Source organism: Carya illinoinensis, chromosome 4 (assembly GCF_018687715.1).
Source record: "Carya illinoinensis cultivar Pawnee chromosome 4, C.illinoinensisPawnee_v1, whole genome shotgun sequence".
Classification (NCBI taxonomy): Eukaryota; Viridiplantae; Streptophyta; class Magnoliopsida; order Fagales; family Juglandaceae; genus Carya; species Carya illinoinensis.
Genome location: NC_056755.1, coordinates 3,631,961 through 3,648,855, shown reverse-complemented (window position 1 = coordinate 3,648,855; position 16,895 = coordinate 3,631,961). Strand labels below are relative to the sequence as shown.

Here is a 16,895-nt window from a genome sequence, read left to right as displayed (position 1 = left end):
CTTTTGTTGGAATATAAGGTCCATTTACAATACATTTTCAGATTTCTCTACCTTGAGCTTGAAGAAATATTCTCATTCTAACTTTCCAGAATGAGTAATTATCTCCACAAAAGAGTGGAGGCCGACTGCTAGATTGACCTTCACCAAATGAAGCTGCAATGTTAGCCATAAGATCTTAACTCAAAAGATAGTTAATCTTATAATAGAGCTTTTAGCTCTGATACTAATTGTTACTGATCATAGGCCGCACCTATATCACTTAACAATTCTACCTACCAGACTAGCCGGCCACCGTCTCTACCGGTGCACCGTCACTCATGGTCGGAGAGTCTTGTTTTGGTGACACAGTCACAAGCGAGAATTCCCATGAGTGATCTGCCTGTATGAACAATACAGGTCAACTAGCTCTAATACTAATTGTTGCCCAGATAACTAACACAAGAGGGGGGTGAATTGAGTTGTATTAAAAAAAATAATTATAAATCAAATATATAATATAAAATATAAACAAAATATGAAATAACAATAAATATAAAGAGTAAGGGTAAGAGAGAAGCAAACACAGTATGTTAACGAGATTCAGCCCCACTGCCTACGTTCTCGCCTCAAGCTACCCCTTGAGGATTTTCAAATTCACTATTCAACCTCCTTCAGGTGGAGATAGAAACCTATTACACCTTTGAACAACACCGCTACAAAGGATCCGTGTAGAACACCCTCTACACTTGCAATCACCTTACACGTGGTGATTCAACTATTCCCCGTGTAGAATACTTTCTACACGCACAAGGGTTATACACACCCTTTTTCTGATACAAGAACTGATAGTGGGTAGGTTATCAGAAAACACTCCTCAATGAGTGAAATAAGAACAATACAGCGCAAACTATATCTCTCAAAATGAACAAGGATTAATGCTCAATGTTTAGAGAAGAGAGAATGAAAGCTTTGAATGAATGTTATATGCTCTTGGTATTGTGAATGTGTAGCTCTCAAATGATCTATTTATAGGCATATGAGACTTCATATTCAAATTTAAAAAGATTCACATGTCAAAGACAACATCATTCATTTTTTTTCAAAAAATTCAAATAAAAAGTTCTTCTTTTTCAATTGTCAAAGACAACATCATTCACTTTTTCAAAAAAATCAAACCTAATCTTTTACTTTTGGCATATGACAAAATGAACACACTTTCCTTTTCAAAAAATTCAAACCTAATCTTTTACTTTTTGCATATGACAAAAGGAGCACACTTTCCTTTTCAAAAAATTCAAACTTAATCTTTTACTTTTTGTATAAGTCTAAAAAAGCATCAATCACTTTTGAAAATATTCAAATAAAACATGCACATGTGAAAGATGACAATCAATCATCTTTAATATTTTCAAAGTTCAACCCTTTAATCAAGGCATGCATATGCAAAATATGACAATCAATCATCTTTCAAAATTTTCAAATTTAATTTTCAAAAATATTCATGCACATGTGGAAAATGTATTTTAATGCTTTATGATAAAATATTAATTTTGAGCATTAATCCTAATTTCGAATTTTAAGAGATTTACAACATTACTCTATGACTTTAATGTGAACTTGTTTCCTTCTTGCTCATGCTTGATTTTTTGATGTGCTTGATTCCATTGTGTGAATAACTTGAGCTTGAAACTCCTTTATTTTTTGAATTCATTTATTATCATCAAAATTCATGTGTAGATTTATAATCACATGAAACTTGAAACCTTGAGTTCAACAACTTTTATATTCAGAGTTGGTACTCCATCCTTGACCAGAATAAATGTTTATCCTCGAATGAAAGCTGTAACCAAGTAACGCTGGCTCTGAAGCTATACGCCTTATATTAAGCGGACTTTGAAACTACTAAGGCCTCCCTCTAATTGACAAAATGAAAATGCTAGGGGATGAGAGCCCCGGCCACCACTTGACTACAACTTTACACAAGGGCCACCTCAAACGAGGGGGAGAGGGAACCCGATCCCAATATCGCTGTTAGTGAGATATATAGATTTTTAAATGACAAAATTCTTTTAGCCTTTTTTTCCTTTTTTTTTATGATCAGTTGTATTTTTTTTCCACAAATTTGACATGGGTATTTAAATGGTATTCATTCAAATGATTCTCCTTAATTAAGTAAAGCGCTTTACTTAATTTAACATGTACATGGCGTATTAATGCAAATTATTTATATGTTTAAGACTGAAATTATATTTTTCATAAAAAATTTAAGTTTAATCATGATTTATGAACGAAATTATCCATGTGTTTCTTTTTCATTTTATTTTTTTGGGTTTGTGTAGATCATATATTTCCATTCATCAGGATTCAATCAACTAGTGAAAATGAAGTTGGGTCGTCGATCGGACTCTGATCAAGTGAGTAATGAGATCATGAATTCCAATTGGTGACTATTGCTTTTTTTCAGAGACAAAGCAAAGCTACACGTAGAGCCAATAGATCACAAATCCGAGTGGTGAGTTTCCCCGAAAGACAAACTAGAAAAAGTCCGAAACTCTTTTCTCACACGTAACTATCAATTTGACTTTCTCCAAACATTCTCAAGGATAATCGAAGACCAATTACAAAAGAACCAATACCTTATGTCCCCACTTTCTTTTTCCCTTCTTTATTTTGTTGTGCACGTTGTACGTTTATGTCCCTACTTTCATGGTTCCCAAACATCCTCACTACTCCGAAACCAAAGTCGAATTCTAGATCTTTCTGGGTGAATTTGGTCGGATGATCACTTCCTTAGGTAGCTTAGTTGAAGCACAAGAGGGATATATAGAGGGATCGATAGATAATGTCGAACTGGGTGCTCAATAATTGATTCAAGCACAACCAGGTCGTCCGTTTTCTTGAATATCACTCATGCATGTTGCTGTATTTTTTTATTGGCCAACGTTAGCATTTTCTATACGACAGAATTTGGAATGATTGTTTTAATAAACCAAACTATATAACTCTTAGAATCTTAGAGCATTAGTAGTAGCCTAGCCAAAGTCGAATTTTGGCCAAATTATAACTAAGTTGCTTAAAAACTTCTTACATCATATTCAACAATTCTATTTTAATTTTAGTATTCCCCTTTTCAGTAGCCAAATATAACTAGCCCAAACTGCTTGTCAAATAATATTTTGGTCATAAAATAATCTCCATGCTTCTATCTTCATCGCACACCACACCTTGAAAAACAAAACATCGACCATTGTTGCACAGTCTCTCAAAGCTTTTTCGATTCTTTTTTCAAGGATCCCGGTTCTTTTTTCTAGTAAGCTTTTACTATTTAATGTTTATTGCCACAACAAATTCCTCCGATTGCATGATTTCATTTTAACATTTCAATAAATTAATGAACATTTTCTAATTTTTCTAAATCGTGAAATTAGACCAAGCAGGTTTTGTAGTTTTTATTTTCCTTTACCATCTTCCACTTTTCGGGTTGGCTTTGCATTGAGATTTTCTTAGTTGAAATTTTAGAGTTTGGAGGATCATATATAGTAGAAATAGACTAGATAATCAATATTTTAATACAATAGTAATAGATTTGGAGAGTTTGTTATTTGGTGTTATTGAAAAGTGGCTAGCTAAATTTATAAAAGTGAAATTCGTAATCAAATTTTGGTCGAACTTTGACTAGACCACTACTAATGCTCATATCAATTTGGAGGCATGCACAACGTTTCGAATCTTTTATTAACAATATACTAGTAGATATCCAAATGTATTATTTTTATTTATAATGTCATATTCGATATAGCGACATCCCAGAATATATCTAGTCATGGATGTAATAAGTTTTTCTGATGAATAAATGATGACAATTTTCCTTCAAAAAAATAATTTAGATTTGTTACGAGAGACTAAATAGCTATCGAAGCTTTGAAATGAAGGATTTAGGAGAATTCACAAACAAAAAGGATAAAAATTATAAGATGCAATAACCATTTTTTCTTTTAAAAAGAAAAAGATAGAAATAAGATCCAATCACAAAATGCATAGGATTGTTTTAGATATCCCTTAAAAGATTTGATGTAGTAGATTTAGGATTCTTACTTGCTAAAATATATACAATGTTCTATATTTTTTTTTATTTAAATAGGAATTTTGTACGAAAATGAAGTTTGCATTAATCATTTTTCTCTTATAAAAAGGAAAGTGAGAGGAAAGAGAAATGAAGTAAAATAAAAAAATACGCCTAAACCAAGAGTTTAGCTTAACTTAGCTTAACAAACACCCATTTTCTTTTCCAATCCTGGCCATAATCCCATTAAATGCTTATTTTGCAGTTTTAAAAAGGCAAAAGGAGCTTTAAACTAATTTTTTGTTTTTTACTCTTTGCGCTAATAAAAAATTTGTTTTATATGGAATTTTTCAGAACTAACAATAAAATAATAAAAAAAAAACTTAATTTTGATCTAGGAATAATTTTAAGTTAATAAGTGTTAATATAGTGTTAATATAGTGTATTTTAAGTGATTATTGATTTAATTAAGAATATATATGATTAGAAATGATTAAAAATAAAATTATATTTTTTCTTAGATTTAATCGTTAGATTAATGTCTTTTATACCATTAAATAGATAAATAATATAATAATATTATTATTATTATTATTATTAATTATTATTATTATTGAATGATTGATTGATTGAGAGAAATAACCCACCGGCCACTACTGATAAAATGGAAGTTGCTGAAGAATATTGCGGCTGCCTTCTTTGACTAATGCAAAAGCCATTTGTAACTCCAAAAGCATCAGAGCATTGGCAATGGACATTGACCAATGCAAATCCAAATTAAAGAGAAATGTTTTAAAAAATATCTATATTGGTCTAACTAAACTTCTCAAGTTTGAGATTTTTGCTACAGTAAATGTTAGCGCCTCTTCATATTTGGCGAGCTCCTATACACAGACCAAAAGAATATTTTATCATTTCTCTACCTCACACTTGCTCTTTCCCCTTCTATTTGTCTCCACTGGAACATAAACTTCTTTTTCTCTTTTCTAGTTTCTTTATCGTGATATTTTCTCTCATCCCCTTCTATCACTTCCAGGTTCTTCCCCTTTCTCATCATCTTACAGTTATTTTTTATTAAATAATTAAGTTGAGAGAAAAAATAATTAAAAAATAATCATTTTTTTTAATAATTAATATATGAAGTGTATTTGTAAAATATTAAAAAAAAACTTATCAAATATTATTAAAATAAATAATATTATATTATTATTTAGAATTTAAGATAACTAGTTCAATATGGACTAATCTATTTAAAAGTTCATATTATGGCCAAAAGACCACATTGGAGTTCTATTTTTGACTTGGCAATGATTGACCCATTGCCAATGCTCTTAGCTGGCTGGAAAGCAGTTAAGATATTAGTTATGAATGGACTATAGGAGCGTAAAAAAATCCCAAAAAACTAGAAAACCGGCCCGGACCGGTCCAAACCAGACCAGTTGTGCCGGTTTTGGACCGGTCCGGTCTGAGACCGATTTTATAAAATGGAAAACCGGCCGGAACTAGTCCTGTTTCGGTTCCGACTATTTTTAGCTCAGACCGGACTGATACTGTTTAATATATATATATATATATTTTTTAATATTATATATAATATGTTTTATATTATATATAATTTGTATATATAATAATATAAATTATAATTATATATAAGATAATGTTATTATAATTTATAAAATAAAAGTTTAGTCTTAAACACGAAAATCTAATTGATCATATGCTTTAAATATATAATGTTATAAATATATTTTATTTATTAAGAACATTTTATTATAAGAAGTAAGAAACAAAAAAGAAATAAAATCACTCAAATATTATTACTAAATTTTGATGGCCTAATAAACTTAAAAATCTCTATATTTTTTTTATAAGTACATAAGACATTAGTAGATAAATATAAATTATATATATTAGTATATAATTTATATTAATGCAATTTACATTTTATGACCTAATACTAAATACTAATAGTCTAATACTATATTACTATTAGTATTATACTTTAAGTCTATATATAAATTAGTATATAAATTATTATACTAAATAATCACATATAATATAATGATATAGTAATACTAATCCTAAATTACTATACTAATACTATCAATATAGTCTATCAATAATATAGTTATAAACTTATAATAAACTAAACTCACTAACAATTAACAAATACTAATATATATTTATTTTAATCACTATAATTAATACTAATATTTATAATGATACTAATAGTGTAATACTATATTACTTAGGTAATATAATTGAAGTCTAATTTATAATATAAATCACTATACTAAATAATCACATATAAAATAATCACTATAGTCTATCAATAATATAGTTATAAAATTTCAAAATAGAAGAAGAAGAAGAAGAAGAAGAAGAAGAAGAAGAAGAGCCAAAAAAAAGTACACCATTGATAAATAAATAAAGAAATGAGTAAAAAAAAGCAGCAAAAAAAAAATTACACTATTAGTAAATAAATAAACAAATAAAATACTATAAAAAGTATTGCAAGTACTTGTGGATCCATCATATTAATAATTATAACAAAGTCAAATTAATATCATCTCATTTCTAAAAATAAATACATACCTCATCTCATTTCAAAATATCTTATCTTATTTTATATCATTTATAAAACAAAGAGTTCCAAGTGCATCTCTTCCTTAAATGGTCGTACGTTGTCTAACTTTTTTTGCTTGCAGAATGATGTGCGGGATAGCCATGGTGTCATAATTACTGGGATGTACTCAACATGGGTCACGCACGGTTTAGGAATTGTGGACTATGAGCTGAAGGCATGATATTAAGTAACAAAGGCTGTAAGATAACAATTGGTCATTTATTGTCATCAGTTTCACGCCTACAAAGGAAGGAGTTTCCACCAATTTTGTCACAGGTAGTTAAAATTTTCATCACAAATTTGATAGAAAATATTGTCTCAAGAATAGCCTCTCCCAACGAATTCTATTTTTGTCACCAAATGGACAGTTTTGATGATAATCGCCTCTCCTTTACCATAAATCTACTTTAGCCAATTTTATCTGTGCCTTTGTAGTGGTCAGAAAATATTTTGGTGAAACACATTCTCTCTACAAATGTTCGACATGATTTAGATAGACAAGCGCACGCACACGGTATTATTTCTCCGAAAACAAATCCAAACCAATGGCTCTTTCCAAATACCACGCTTCCTGCTAAAACTACCGCATTTGCCACGCAAATGCGAAGCTCCTTGTTAAGACGAGACCTAAATGCAGAAACATATATATTGCCTTTCATGCAACAATTAACACATCTACAACTCAAACCACAGTGGTAGATTAACTACTTATACCTATGAAGTTCTACAACTCAGCCCCCACGAAATTAGGCGTATTGTGAAATAAGAATTCGCCACCAATCTCATTAGTCCAAAAAAGGCGTCAAACCAAATCTCAAATTGTTAATTTTTAAACAGAAATTTCTTGTGATTCAATCGTAAAAAAGGCTAAAATAAAATAACACGCAAAAGCACCAAAACCAATCATAGCAAAATCCCACTCATGCCTCAGCTATCGGATATTCAAATACCACATCTTTCCCGGTAAGCTTCTTGTAAACACCAGAAAATGTCTCCAGTTTATACTCGGTGTTGTTCCTCTCTTTGGGGTCCAATAAAATCTGACTCGAGGGCAACAGACATTAATTAGTAGGAAGAACAGTATAAAGTGAGAGAAAGGCAAGAGACAACACACTTTTATTTGTTTTGCATCTACCTTAATTATTTTAGAACCATCAATTCGGTATCTGATGCGTTTCCCAACAATCTCAGCAGGATGCACAATATCCTCTAGCATGGCATCATGGACAGATGTCAGTGTGCGGGAGCGGGGTCGCTGAGCAGCAGAACCTTTCTTTGGTGGTCTTACTATCCTACGGGTGGCAATCACAACAACATCCTGCCAAAAGTAATGAGAGATAAAAAACAATCATAATAAAAGTGACTATCGTGTCATTCAAACAATAGATTCACATAGTAAATAACAATAGATTCACATAGCAAATAACAATAATAAGGCACATCACGGTGCCCATTTAAGATTAATTGAAGTTCAAAGCTCAAAATAACAGATACATGGCCTCCAGAAGCTTCTGCACGCCTGTTGCCCACCACCCCATATTTTATAATGTTTGAAATTATTGTTACATATCACAAGAACATACCCTTCTTAGCATTCAAAGAAAGTTACAGGAAAACAAAGATGATAGCCATCACCACTTGCCATTAAATGTCCCAACATTTGACGATAAATCATGTTATCACTGCGAATTTAAAGTTCCTTTTTTTTCTAAAGAAGCATTACCTTGCCACTGAATTTTTTCTCCAGCTCCCTAACAAGGCGAAGATGAATCTTGCGAAATCCCTTCCGCAATCTGTAAGGCACGTGGATAACCACAGCCTTGCGATTACCAGAGATGTCCATTTGACTGTCAAATCATATGTTGTCATTCTAATTAGGGAACAAAAACTTATAAATACCTTAAAAATTCAAAACGAGACAGAATGCATACGCTGCTGAATTTATGTAGAGATCTTTCAAGTCACTTTTTAGCTCCTGATTGGTGTTTTCCAAATCAAATAGGTACTGCACACACAAAAAGCATTCCAACTTTAGTACATTGTGACTATCACACATTAAGAACGCGTATTATTAGAAACTGACACAAAAACTAACCTGTGCAACTGTATCCTCAAATTCAGTGGGCTCAACATCCTTCTCTTTGTGGATTTTCTTTCTTGAAGAGAACATATTGAAAGATCTGATCGATAGGTAAGATTTGTAAAAATTTATGTTAATCAAGGGAACCATTGATAAACCAAAGAAAGAGAAAAACACTTGAATAGAAATATCCCAGGAACACTTTACTGTTCTTTTAAATGGCTTGCAAAATAGGACTATGGATTGTAGCCTTGTGCGTGCTCTATATTCCAGATTGTTATTCTAGATCTACATCACTCAGCCATAGACATCCTACTGCCAATTCAATTTCCAAAATGCACATGCAGATGCTAATCATAGAGCAGTGGCAAAATATTCATCCATATAAACTGTATACCTCTGTAGCACGTAACAAAACAAATGTGTAAATGGAACCAAATAAACACCCAGTCTCAAAGTTCAAACTTAATAAAGACCTGAAGGAAAAAAATACAACCCAGTCAGCCGAGAAATAATTATCTCTTCGTTCTCTACTAGAGGAAAATATATTAACCCCCTATATTCGCAAATCAGCAACAAAATGTCAAATTTTCCTTAAAAAAATATATAAAAACGGCATAATTATTGAGGGACCATGATAATGAGTCCATTTGCAAAACTGCTCACTTGCATTTAATCATGATTCTATTCTAATGATACAAAAAGCCTATCAAGTCATTTACCAAGCATCCATTGGCGTTTCCATTGTTCAACCAATCTCCCAAGCACCACAACTCGCTCTATATGCACAAACTATTCGAATAACAATCTCTTTGTATTCATAATTAAATGATAATAGCTGGTTGGTTGCATTATCACTAAACAATATTCAGGCCTTAAACAATACAAACTCAAAATTAATATCATCACTCTGCCCATACAGCCATTCATCCATATTAACTAGTTTGTTGTTCCATTTGGCTTAGTTTTCCATGGAACCAAGCATAGAGGGAAGTAAGAGCTTGAACCTCAGATTCAGGACCGAAATACGAGAGAACTTAATTAATACCCAGTTGAGGAAAACGTACCAATCTACGCAGATATTTCTCTGCTGCGCTCAAAGGAAAACCCTACGCTTCGGCCTTGATGGAAACTTGAGGCGCGGAGGAGAACGAGTAGCAAGATGCTAGGGTTTTATAAGGAGAAGCTAAAATATAACGCCCTAGTATTGGACGGTCAAGATTTGTTATTGTGTTTACAGGTGTTGTGGACTGTTTGGTTATCCGAATAGGTATAACACAATCCTCGATTGGAATTTGGGGGAGTAGCGTTGCTTGTGAGAACTAAGTAAAATTTCGGCAACATTTTACAATTTTGGAAAAAAAAAAATCGTGATGTATTTATTATTGATTTTTTGTGAAAGCAAATGGATAGAATGAGATTTTTTTGGATAATTTTTCTTATTTTATTTATTGTGTTAGAGTTAGTGAGTAAAGATATTCTATTCTCACAACAATTTGTAAATCATAACATCCACATTACTTAAATAATAAATTTAATTTATAAAATTCAAAATTTAAAATTCTTATTCCAAGTCAAATGATGTTATATAGTAAAAATCTATTCATCATCCATTTTTTCATCATCTCATATAGTGACATTAGATAATATATACATAAATAAAATATAATAAATAATCTTTAATTATCTAATGTTATATCATGAGATGATAAGTAACATTACTATGTCATATAATCATTTTACTATGTATACTCCACACACTAGATTAAAAATAGGAGTTTTCTTGTGAATATATATAAATGATATTCATCTTATATCTTGCTATAATGAAGTGTATATTTCTAAGAATATAATTACCCTGTTGAGTAATATGCTTTTATACATAGCAAGTCTCCTAAATCAGGTCTATTTTTTAATGTGTTGTTATCATTTTTCAGGGTGGTCAACAACAGTGGGGTGGTTAAGATTTAAGAGATTATGAAAGGAATGGAAATCACAGTAATAAAAACTAGAAAATGAAGGAACATAAATGTGATTCGCTCCAGAACTTGCATTGACAGGCGATCCAAAGAGGCTAAATTCACCATAATGTTTTTGAGATGGGAATTTTTTGGGTAGATCTGTTCAGTCACCTGGAGCATGGCCCAACATCGTCACTATAAGAGGTTGTCGGATGTCAGATAGCAGCTCTTATACTATAGCTGTACCAAGTGACAACCACCAAAGGAAAAGGTTACATTGGGCATACGGGGAGCAGAATCTGACGATGATGAGGCATTTCATTCTGCCATGGAATGGAATTCCAAGGCAAACATACATACATCCATTCCCATTCGCTCCTTAACAGATGCCACCGAGAATGGAAAGATTTAAGTTTGCTCAATTTTCTAGTAAGTAATAATGGTGCAGCACACCTCAAACACCCGGAATTCTTATCTTTTTCCAATGTAACAAAAGCCAAAAGGGGCAAACATCAGAAAATTGGAACACTTTAGAGATGTAATACAGCTTAATCCTGCACCTGTATTGCCCTTGACTTGAGCTACTCAAGGAAGGAAACTGAACGTAGCATTCTGACCAAAATGGGTGGTGAGCTTGGAAGTTTTCGTTTCCTACTCATATGGGTCCTATTTTCTCAAAGCAGTTAACCATGATAGTATAGCTTTTGCACCTTTTTCCCATGAACAATCCAACATCATGTCATGGGCCACCCCTTCAACACTGACTGGTGACACGCCATAAAACCGGCCTGTTTCTCTGAGACCTTCAGCATCCTACAAGAAAAACTCATCTTGATCAAAGCAGGACCAAAACAGTTTGAACTACAAAGAGTCTACGGGGAAGATTATGGAGATGTTAGTAAACAAGCATTAGAAAGAAGGGAACCCCTCAAAAAAAAAAAAAAAAAAAAAAAACAAACAAACAAGCAACTTTAAGCGTTAAACTTGGGTTTACCACAATGAAGTCATCAGTTGCACCCAACACAAGAACATCAATGGAACCTTTTGGCACTGAAGGAACTGGAAGTGCAGCATTCAGCTTCCTCAGATCAAACAATGGCATCCTTGAACTCTCTCTCATTAGCTCCTGGTAACTGAAGAAAACAAAAGAAGTTGAAGCTCATGTTCCACCATTGAATTAAAAAATTACTACATGACATGTTTGCTATCATTAAGATTGCTTTGAAGACTGCCACAGTTCACAAGATTGAGTCTTCTTTTACACACCTTTATTTTCTTAACTTGGTTTAAGGGAGCAACAAAGGGAAATAAACCAAGTAGTTTACTAATTCTAATTGAATCCAAATTATAAGTTATGGGGTCGTTGTCGAATTTGTGCATGTTATTGTTGCAGTAACTTCCCCAGCAGTCATGTTTGGAAACAGGATTGTTTGAGGCGGTGTGGTGAGGGGATGGTGCCATGACGTCTGTCTTTTATCTCTGATACCATAAACAAATAATGTTTTGGTTTGAAAGAAATGATAACAGCACACATTATTTTTTTCTTTGATAGCAACAGTACACATAATCATTCATTGACACGAGTAATGCTACATACAGTGGTGAAGTGTGCAAGGGCCATGCAATCCCTTTGAAAAAGAGTGAGATCCACTATTAAGAAATTAATTTTCTTTTCATATGATTCTCATATTTATTCACTTTTTTCAAAGTGATTACGCTGTGCTTGCACACTCACGACTGCAGGTATCATTTCTCTTATAATAAAGAGCTTTTCATTTGTGCCTCTGGTTTCTTTCCCTCTATATGGTGAATAGATCGTTTATTGGAGCGGGCATGACTAGCAGATTTGGTGTTTCCTTCTATAGTAGATAAACTTAGCTGGTCCTTGATTTGGGGATGATTAGAAGCATGATTGGAAAACTCCACAATAGAAGCTATGTTTTGGTTTCACTACAAACTAATGTTCAAATTCAAATGTATAAATATATCATTCAACCCCATTGAAAGAAAAAAAAAAAACCGCATATGGACTTGATGGGAAGTGGTTACAAACAAACCGTAGAACCAGATGATCCTCCATTGTTGAAGAGAAAAAAGTCTCCTTACAAAGAGGAAGAGAAGTTTGGAAAGCTTTTGCCGCTAAGCTGCGTGTTACCTGCTCAAGTCCATGCAAGATGAGAAAAGGATGCTCACATATTATTTTTCTCAAGAGTGGGGAAGTACATACCTTAAAAGCAGCAATAGGCTTTGAAAAGACGTACCGCCACACTAACCCACTGAAGAAAGTCATTGAATAAATTCAGTTTGGACTAGGTTCTAGAAAATGAAGACCAGAATAGCATGAACGAGAGACAATAGGGGAAAAAAATCACCTATTGCCCGAAGGAGGTACAGAGCAGACAAGAGCAGCTCCTGCAAGCTTGGGGTAAAAGGTTTCCATTTCTAGAATAAACCCAATCAGCATAACAATGTTAAAAATATTATGTCTTAGATTCTTGGAGTAGAATGGCAAGAGCTGATAGATATATGAAAAATTAGAATAGAGCTATGGCAACTCAATTAGGTTTGGAATTTAGATTAGGATTCTGATGAGAGTTGCAATAGCTAACTGTTACTAAAAGAAACAAGGTACTAGCTGTCAGTTAACAGTAATTAGGGACCTACAGCAATGGTCAAGAGATTATTGGTGGTTTCTCCAACCACCAATATACCGTTTACCAGTGGTTTCAAAGGCTTTCACAGCAGTTTTGTCAGCTGTCAAAGCTCTGGCTTCTTGTAGTGTGTGAAATGGAGACAACACTATCATTGATTATCAATTATAATAACTGATACAACAATTATAGATATCGCTGTAGGTAATACTTGTACATTGTTGTTGGCTTTATTTACGGGCTACTTGAATTGAATTAGATCTAAAATGCAGTTTCCAATTTTATTATTTTGCACATGATTCATCTGAAGTATTGCTTCACCTTAAATAAATATGAACAGGATTGAGAAGTTTACCCAAAGCCTGGTTTTTCTTCAGATTTGCAATGTAATACTGAATGATAAGCCCTCCAAATGAATGTCCAAGCAACACTGGTGGTGATGATACTCTAGTCCTGATGAAATCAGCAACATCACCAGCATGTGTCTACTGCAGAATTCCCGGTGAAAAATAAAAATAACATTGTATCTAGAATGGAAACCATGGAATGTCAAAGATTGGCCACCATTAAAATTATTGTTTTGAAGGAGCCATTTCCCTATGGAGCTAAAATACCTGGAGAGTGCCAGCGACAGAACCAACAGGTACATCACTTTCACCCTGATCACAAAGTAATGGGAATATACATAATCAGCCCACATTTTGCACACAAACAATAAAGTAATCCAGTATTCGATATAGGTTTCAGATTCAAGCCACAGAGAGAGAGAGAGAGAGAGAGAGAGAGAGAGAGAGAGAGAGAGAGAGAGAAGTGTTATTTGGCATTGGTGCCATTAATGACATAATCACTTTGAAAAGCGATTTTCACTATGAAAAACTTTATACTTCCATATAGTTCCACTTACACGTTATTTGTAGCAAGAGGATCTAAATGCCAGAACCAGCCAAATTGCCACCGAACTGCTAATTTTGGTGATCGTAATGAATACAATAGTGAATCAAAAGCCAAGTAAAGCAGTGCTAGCTACATGGCTATCCGCAAGGATTATCGTGAAAAATGGAATCATGAAATGCAATTATTGCACCCAGGATAGAAGTAAGATTGTTTATTTGGTAAGTGCCGAGGATAGAAGAGTTATGGAAATGAAGGATATAAAGGACTGCAATAAGCGGAACTCGAGTATCTCCATTGTAGATTACTGCTTTGGCACTGAAAATGTATGATTCCTAACTCCAATATCGAGGGCGGCCAAATATTTCAGAGATCGCATCAATGGCCACATAGAGAAATAATTGAAGTACTAAAATTCAAAATTTTAGCCATTCCTACGTTATCCAAGTGAAGAAAGGAAACAAGAAGTATGGGTCACCAAATACCCTAACAACTGTTCCACATATCATTTATCATTTGCAAGTTTTAATATATAAAGATATTCAAAATTTTAGCCATTCCTACATTATCCGAGTGGAGAAAGGAAACAATAAGTATGGGTCACCAAATACCCTAACAACTGTTCCACATATCATTTATCATTTGCAAGTTTTAATATATAAAGATTGTGGGAACATTTAGAAAGTAAGAGCTTGAGCAATGAACCTAGACCAACTTACTAGAAAGGGCCACGGAAATTCAAAAATGGAGCTAACAACGTTGTATTAGATATAGCTACAACCAAATTGAGCTCCAAGAATAGAAAATTTGTGTTTCTGTGTGTAGAGAGAGAGCCCACCTGACCCAACAAGCTAATGGCATAGCAATCAAACCCACAACCAGAAAAGAAGGGAAGCCAGTGTTCAGCCCAGCACCAAGCAGCGTGGTAGCTTCCATGGACAAATACCAAAGATTGATTTTCAATGTTTCTCTCAATTTTCTCATATTGGTTCTTGTCTACAACAGCCTTCTGCACAATGGCCTCCATGTTCAGACCAGAAGGAAGCTGATGGAAAAAACGGGTCTGCCCCTGCTTTAACTCGTAGGGGACCCGCATCTTCTGAGCTCTACTGAGAACAGCCCGAGGTTTTATGGCCATTTTGGGGAAACGCAGCCTTGGTTGAGGAAGGGATACGGGGGGTAGAGATAGAACTGTAGCCATTGCTGTAGAATTGAGCTGTCCCGCATTCCCACAGACATCAGTCGGCTTTGGTTTTATCGCATTACTTATATTTTTGGATTAATCGTAAAATCAGTTTTCATGTTTTTTTAAGAGCATTCACATTGATCTATATATATGCATATATAAAGTTATATTTACATAATATGAACTTAAATTTATCTACATTAGATTATGCATCTTCAAATATTTATATAGCTATAAACAGTACCTTTACATGTTTAAAAATCTACTATTCACTCTCCAAAATATATTTTATTCATTCTTTTTCTCTCCTCACACTCTCTTTCTACATATTTTACCTTTAAATATTTTACTACATATTTTACTTATTCACTCCCCAAAAAATATTGTACTTAAATATTTTACATATTTGAAGATCAAACCCTATTAAGAAAAAAGCAAAAATAAAATAAAATAAAATGATAATATTTTATTATTATTTTGTCTCAAATTTGCATAAGTTAATGTGAAAGTTTTGCTTGTATGATAAATTGAATCTTTAAAAGATGTGATTTTATATATACATGTGCCTAAACCAATGTGAATGCTCTAATTTGGAATGAAACTCAGTTTTTGACTTTCGTAAAATTACTATAAAAACACATTTTTACAAGTCCAAGACTTTTATCAATTTTTTTTTATATAGAAAATTAAGAGATGGCATGACACGTACTAGTAAATTAATATATCATGTGCCAGTTTTCAATTGGCTGACGTGGATATTAAAATTATATATCAATCCATCAAAAGGTGTTGTTTATTTTTATAAATGAGATAAATTACGATAAAAATTAAAAATTAAATAAAATATTATTAAAATATATTTTTTAAACATTATTATTATTTTAAAAAAAATTAAATTGTTTATTTTATTTTATATGAAAATTTTAAAAAATTGTAATAATTAGATAAAATTAAGTTGAAATGTTTTGTAAAAACGGCCAGATCTCTTTTAAAATGACATGAGTCTCAAATTGTAAAAATACAAAAATTCAAATATAAATTTTGTGAAATATGAGAACTGAGAACTTGAATTGTAAAAACTAAAAACCTAAATATTAATTTTGTTAACTCGATATTTCACACACCAACATATATACATGAGAACTTTTAAATGTTTGCAATTGACCACTTCAATCATTCTCGTCTGTCTATTCTACTAATGGAGTTAACAACGCTGACAAGTGCGGCACTGCCTCTTAAAATCGATTTCACTGGCCATTGCAAAGATACCAACCTTTCAAGAATGGATTGGGAAATTGGGAATCAGAGATATTTGAAATAGAAGAAGGAATTACACACCACGCCATCTCAAATTCATGGTGGAAACCGAATGGAGTAGAAACACAGACATCAAATGGAAAAACTTGGAGCACAATCTCAACAAAGCACATTGAGTTTGTCATGTCGGAAACTTGGGCA

General features: G+C 32.8%; 2 protein-coding genes across 4 annotated transcripts; both read right to left on the bottom strand.

The window, feature by feature from the left end:
* Positions 1-7,428: 7,428 nt before the first annotated feature.
* Positions 7,429-9,967, bottom strand: LOC122308311 (40S ribosomal protein S7-like). Of its 3 annotated transcripts, XM_043121561.1 has the most exons (7): positions 9,816-9,924; positions 9,146-9,224; positions 8,764-8,848; positions 8,600-8,673; positions 8,392-8,515; positions 7,804-7,986; positions 7,429-7,708 (listed from the first exon to the last, which is right to left on the bottom strand). In XM_043121561.1, exons 3-7 carry the CDS (start codon positions 8,836-8,838, stop codon positions 7,589-7,591), a joined length of 576 nt encoding a protein of 191 aa, XP_042977495.1. In that variant the 5' UTR covers positions 8,839-8,848; positions 9,146-9,224; positions 9,816-9,924; the 3' UTR covers positions 7,429-7,588. The 3 variants fall into 3 exon arrangements, with proteins under 3 accessions (XP_042977495.1, XP_042977494.1, XP_042977496.1); XM_043121560.1 differs by lacking the exon at positions 9,146-9,224 and having other exon boundaries at positions 9,816-9,967; XM_043121562.1 differs by lacking the exons at positions 9,146-9,224; positions 9,816-9,924 and adding an exon at positions 8,956-9,099.
* Positions 9,968-10,998: 1,031 nt separating this feature from the next.
* Positions 10,999-15,566, bottom strand: LOC122307859. The gene is made up of 8 exons (XM_043120971.1): positions 15,090-15,566; positions 13,975-14,019; positions 13,716-13,845; positions 13,082-13,151; positions 12,937-12,985; positions 12,767-12,864; positions 11,704-11,842; positions 10,999-11,522 (listed from the first exon to the last, which is right to left on the bottom strand). The coding sequence occupies exons 1-8, from the start codon at positions 15,450-15,452 to the stop codon at positions 11,376-11,378; spliced, it is 1,041 nt and encodes a 346-aa protein (XP_042976905.1). The 5' UTR covers positions 15,453-15,566; the 3' UTR covers positions 10,999-11,375.
* Positions 15,567-16,895: the final 1,329 nt, after the last annotated feature.

Excerpts from the sequence above, each read along its gene's own strand:
- LOC122308311 (XM_043121560.1), bottom strand. The coding sequence starts at position 8,838 with ATGTTCTCTTCAAGAAAGAAAATCCACAAAGAGAAGGATGTTGAGCCC. Across the intron at positions 8,516-8,599 it reads CTCTACATAAATTCAGCAGC|TCAAATGGACATCTCTGGTA; the intron begins GTATGCATTCTG and ends ATGATTTGACAG. Across the intron at positions 7,987-8,391 it reads AGAAAAAATTCAGTGGCAAG|GATGTTGTTGTGATTGCCAC; the intron begins GTAATGCTTCTT and ends TACTTTTGGCAG.
- LOC122307859 (XM_043120971.1), bottom strand. The coding sequence starts at position 15,452 with ATGGCTACAGTTCTATCTCTACCCCCCGTATCCCTTCCTCAACCAAGG. Across the intron at positions 14,020-15,089 it reads CCATTAGCTTGTTGGGTCAG|GGTGAAAGTGATGTACCTGT; the intron begins GTGGGCTCTCTC and ends CTTTGTGATCAG. Across the intron at positions 13,152-13,715 it reads GAAGAAAAACCAGGCTTTGG|AAATGGAAACCTTTTACCCC; the intron begins GTAAACTTCTCA and ends GGTTTATTCTAG.